This window comes from Sinocyclocheilus grahami, unplaced genomic scaffold (assembly GCF_001515645.1).
Source record: "Sinocyclocheilus grahami isolate Dianchi unplaced genomic scaffold, SAMN03320097.WGS_v1.1 scaffold106.1, whole genome shotgun sequence".
Taxonomy (NCBI): Eukaryota; Metazoa; Chordata; class Actinopteri; order Cypriniformes; family Cyprinidae; genus Sinocyclocheilus; species Sinocyclocheilus grahami.
This window is the reverse complement of record NW_015505285.1, coordinates 1,648,215-1,653,226: the sequence shown is the minus strand read 5'-3', so window position 1 is coordinate 1,653,226 and position 5,012 is coordinate 1,648,215. Positions and strand designations below refer to the sequence as shown.

The following is a 5,012-nucleotide window of genomic DNA, read 5'->3' as shown; positions in this document are numbered from 1 at the left end:
TCTGGGAGGGACTCCATCACTCTGCAGGCATATGGGGGCCATGGAGTCTGCAGGGCTGGATTTAAACCCTAGAAGGCTCTTCTCGTGTCAATGACAACACTTCTGGTTTCCCCTGTTGGCTGCATGTTTACTTAACTCAGGGTGCTCCACAGCAAGAGCCCCAACGCTCCATGTGGGGGGCGACTAGGACGGGGCAAGATCTGAGGATGACCTGACACCTCTTGTAAATGGAACTTCCCTCATTACAGTCAGATGATAATCAAACGGGTTAGTGAGCTTTAATCCAAAATTACTTAATGAATATTCCTATTCCATGGCTTTGAAATGCTCTATTGTGAGTAATGAGGTTCTAATAGTTTAAGATGATTTTTTAAATTTTTTATTTAACAAATGAAATCTTGAAGATACAATGCTTGTTAATAGCACATTCAGAAAAAGAAGAGATCATTCTGGTGACCCACTTCAGTTACAATCACTTCATTCCTCACAAGCTCTGCACCGTAAAAAAGTTATATTGTTTCTATGCAAACTAAACCAGAATATTACCATCGCAAAGCAAATCCATCTGCTATTATTCAAAAACACACGGTTGGTCTATAAACCATAGAACTAAACACACCAATGCTTTAAACAATTCTGATGGCTTTCTTAAAACATGTATAAACTTATAAATATGTTTAGATATGTAGAAAATTTATTATTTATGAGTGGACTACACTGTAAAAAAATTTTTTTGACTTTAGATTACTGGAGTACATTTTACAAGAAAAATACAAAACATTTTATTTAGTGTACTTGCAATTAATTTGTAATTTACAAAAAATTTACTTGTATTTTCTGAGTTAGAATTACACTATATACATCCTTATCAAACTGATTATAACCATAAAAATTGTATACTGGATGTTATGGTCCAAATGGTTTACAAAACAATTTGGATTGATTTACATGCGCTAAAAGCATGCAAATAACCTACAGGTGGGCAAAAAGTGGAATATGTTGTTAAAACAAGAGACTAGGAAAACAAAGCAGGCTATATCAGATGCTGCCTGAGCATTTAGAAAGTGATATAAATATAGGGCTCCTGTTCTGATGAGGCTTTAGAATTAAAGTGAAAACTATAGAACTTTCTGCTTCCATCTCTCGTTATCCGTTGGCCAACTGGGAATGTGCCTGCAGAATCTCAGTGTAGGTAACTCTCCCACCAGTGGCACCTTGTAAAATGACATCTGCATTCACCTCCAGGCTTTTGAAGAGAGGAAAGCTGAGCACTCAAAGACTTTAAAGGCATTAAAAAGTTCGTTTAAACACACAGTAACTAAAACTTAGAATGACAACAAGAAAATAGAGACAAACATTTAAAAGCTTCAAATTAACATCTAACATTGTTTATTCCGCATTTTAAAAAATGAGATATACAAGCTAAAAGGTCTTAAGTTTGAACCAAAAAGGCCAAAACATAAGTCAGTCTGACATAAAATCTGGATTGCCCCATCATTTACTAATGTGTCAGTGTAATTGAGTGTGAGCGTGATTAAATGCGTGCCAACACTTGTACCCCTCACTGCACTGGCACACATGGGCCACTGAGCAGCAGGTTTGACCCGGTGAGCTGGGTCTGTTTAGAGTCCTGTTACACAAGAACTCACCCCTCTCCTCTGGAGCTTCGTTACAGGACAAAAGTCTAGCGCAGCATAGCTATATCCTTGGAAACTGAGAACACATCTGTGTCCTGTTATACAAACTAATACACCCCCCTCCCCTTCAACATCACCCCACTCTGATTTAACTGGAAGGCTTGGTGGAAAGTTCTGGCCCAATATAAAACTAATTGTTCGCTCTCCCTTTTTCACTTTCTCTCCGTTTCCTTTTAGGAGCAAGATGAAACAATAACACAGATTTATTGATTTGTTTATTTAAATTACGTTTTGCATGACTATTTGTTTATTTTGCTAATTCAAGGGATGCAATTTATTCATTTCCAAATCATTATGAACATAAACTGTGAATCAGAACTCACGTAAACTGGACTATTTTGGTCTATAGAACTTGGAGAAGCAGAGGTCTACACCTGTTTGCCTTTAGTCATGGTAAACTCTGTGAATAAGTTGGTGGGTTCTGTGGCTGAATTTGAGAAAATAAAGAAATACACAATAATGAAACTGAAAACACCATGCAAAATAGATAAAGACTTGAGAATGTAAAGGTCAATGACGTGACCAATCTAGCAAGTAAAACGCATTAAGAAATGCAATGCATATGAATGACTCCTTTTATGATGAATATGTTTTCAGTTTCTGAATAATTTTTTGTGGGGTTAACAAAAATGTCTAGACAGTGTAACTAAGCAGAGGTTGTAAAAAAAGTCTATTAAAAGACTGAAATTCTTTAAAAAATGAGAACACCAACACGGAAAGCATTTTGATGTTAAATCAACATTTTCTTGAAATGTTATAAATGTTACACTTCTAAAAAACATGACATGTTTTGAACTATATTTATAAAATGTTTTATAAATGCAAGCTCATGTCTTGGGTCACAATATTCATATTCACAATATTCACCACCAAACTCTAAATATGACATAAATCATGAATAAAAAAAATAACAGTTCCATTGAAAAAGTGAGTACTCTAATTTGGTGCCAGAAATGGAATAGAGGCTATCTGTAGTGCCAATAGCTGACAAATCATCGTGGGAACACCCACTTTCTCCTTTTGAAGGTGGAGGATCGGTGGGGGTGTCTGGAGTAGAGCCTGTGCGCGGATTTAACTCAGAGACGCAGTTGCTGCTGTCACAGTTGCTCCTGGATTCTACATTGTGCGGATCTCTTCTTCACACTGCAAATATGGATCTGAAAGTGATCGTAATATTCGCTCTGATGGCGGTCGTCATTCATGCACCGGTTTCAAATGGTGAGTTACTGTTTAACAGATCATTTGCAAATGTGTACATTACTTTTGCACTGTGCATAAAGCTTTCATTAAAGACATTCGATGCAAATATTGCAAACTTCAAAAATGTTGCTTTTACGGTAACGTGCACCTGTGTAAGAAACGACGCGTATTTCATTGCATTTACGCATTTGCTTTTAAAGTGTTTATTAAACTCAAAACGGTTTTATTTATTAGTAGTGTAATACCCTACGGATTTTTGTTTCTAAAACTCACGTGGGCCATTCACACCAGTTGGTTTTATATTTTAATTTCATGAAACGTACGTGATTTTCCACATATTCCGAGAAAAACTGACACGCATGCGGTCAGGAGAGCAGAAAAGCCACCGGCACGGCGTTGATTAGTGTGTGTGTTTGTCGCCCTCTTTGTTTTCTCTTAATTACCCACAAATTAGAGGATAAAACAGAACCGCAGAGATAGCGCCAGTCTTTACTTCAATCCAGCCAGTGCGCGCGGCTCTAACGATAGCTCGCGCGTTTACATGACAATAAGAATAGATTACTAGAGATGTCATTAGCATTTAACAAGTGGACTAACGTGGATAGAGCTCCGTTAAATCGCAGGTACTTAACACCTTTGGCCTCTTGTGAGTGGGCAATGTCCGTTAAAGTATTTGCGTACGTGCGCTGTGCAGTCTTCACATACAATGTAAAGCTGCTCGAGCTGTGAAGTCTCTGCTTCCTTGAGCGTGAAACATGTCTGAGCCAAATGGAACAATAATCCCCGCGCTGCCATACAACTCACTCGCTTTAATGTGCAAAAATGTGAAGACTGTTGAAATAAAGTATTTACGTGCGCGCACGCTCCAATTCATACAGCCAGTTTAATCTGCATTTAGTTCATTTGAAAAAGTATCAGCATTTCTCATCAAATATACTGGCTTGAATTGCTTTATAAACGCACGCTGAAATGTTTAAGCATATAGCCTACAATCACCCAAGTTTATACCTTATAACATTATAAACTGAATTTAGTAAGCATTTTTATTTACAGTTAAAATTTATAGAGCACATAATATAATCGCATCTCTATTATATAATATACACTGCTCAACAATCTCGCCGTTAGAGGAAAATGCACCCTCAGTGTGTCTGATAATTGTACTGGTTGTTATTAGAGAGTGTTGCAATAGTAAGTTTGGCACACTAGAATGATTACATAATGGATTTTGAAAATTAACCAAATCTTTTAAGTTTCAGTTTTAGTCAAGGATGCTGTTTTCGTTTATAAAGCATCTGTGGTGTGAGCTCAATTAAAATACCAGGCAAAAGTGATTTGCATTTGTGTACTTTCTCATCAAACTTCATTATTCATCATGATTTCATCCAACGCTCACATGCACTGAATTAAAAGCATCACGGCAACAGCTGAATTGAGTTTTTCTTCCTTTTTTCTCTTAATCCTTCTCCAGCCAAGCCCATCAGCCTGGTAGAGAGATGCTGGTGCCGTTCCACAGTCAACACAGTCCCACAGAGAAGCATTCGCGAACTCAAGTTCCTCCACACACCCAACTGCCCCTTCCAAGTCATGTGAGTATCTGCACTAAACTGTCTCTTTCCGACTTCTGATGAGGTGTCTGCCTGACCCAGAAATACATCACTTCACCCCATCAATCTCCAAATACTGAAGGGACACTGAATGGGGCAGGAATTGGCCTCCCCTGACTCGCATTATACTGTTGGTCAGGCTCTCACAGTTGCACACATCCAGGGGGAAATGCTATAGGAGGGGGTAGGACCTTTAAGCATGGATGCATTTGTATTTTGTACAGGAAAGCAGCATCATAGGGGTCCGAAAGAGTTCCTCTTCAAGCTCTTTCTCACACATGTAAAGGGCTTGAATGATGTGCTTAGTCACACACCATAGCCTTGCATGCTGATGAGAACTATCCTGCCTGTATGTTTTCACTTCTATTGAGTGAAGTGTTCAAAACAGCTGCTTTATTTGGATTTTTAACAAAGATTAATGGCAGTGCCGTGTCAAACTCCATTACAAACCTCACTTATTTTCCATACCATAAATGCTCACCAAGGTGTAAACAAAGACTTAAACTGT

At 38.1% G+C, this 5,012-nt stretch overlaps 1 protein-coding gene across 2 annotated transcripts in view; it reads left to right on the top strand.

The window, feature by feature from the left end:
* Window positions 1-2,764: 2,764 nt before the first annotated feature.
* Window positions 2,765-5,012, top strand: part of LOC107588617 (stromal cell-derived factor 1-like) — a 7,134-nt gene continuing 4,886 nt past the window's right edge. Inside the window, exons 1-2 of one of the 2 annotated variants that reach the window (XM_016276774.1) lie at window positions 2,765-2,915; window positions 4,369-4,486. In XM_016276774.1, coding sequence (XP_016132260.1) covers window positions 2,849-2,915; window positions 4,369-4,486 — 185 coding nt within the window. In that variant the 5' untranslated portion in view covers window positions 2,765-2,848. The remainder of the gene's footprint in view (window positions 2,916-4,368; window positions 4,487-5,012) is intronic. The other variant, XM_016276773.1, reaches the window with a different exon arrangement.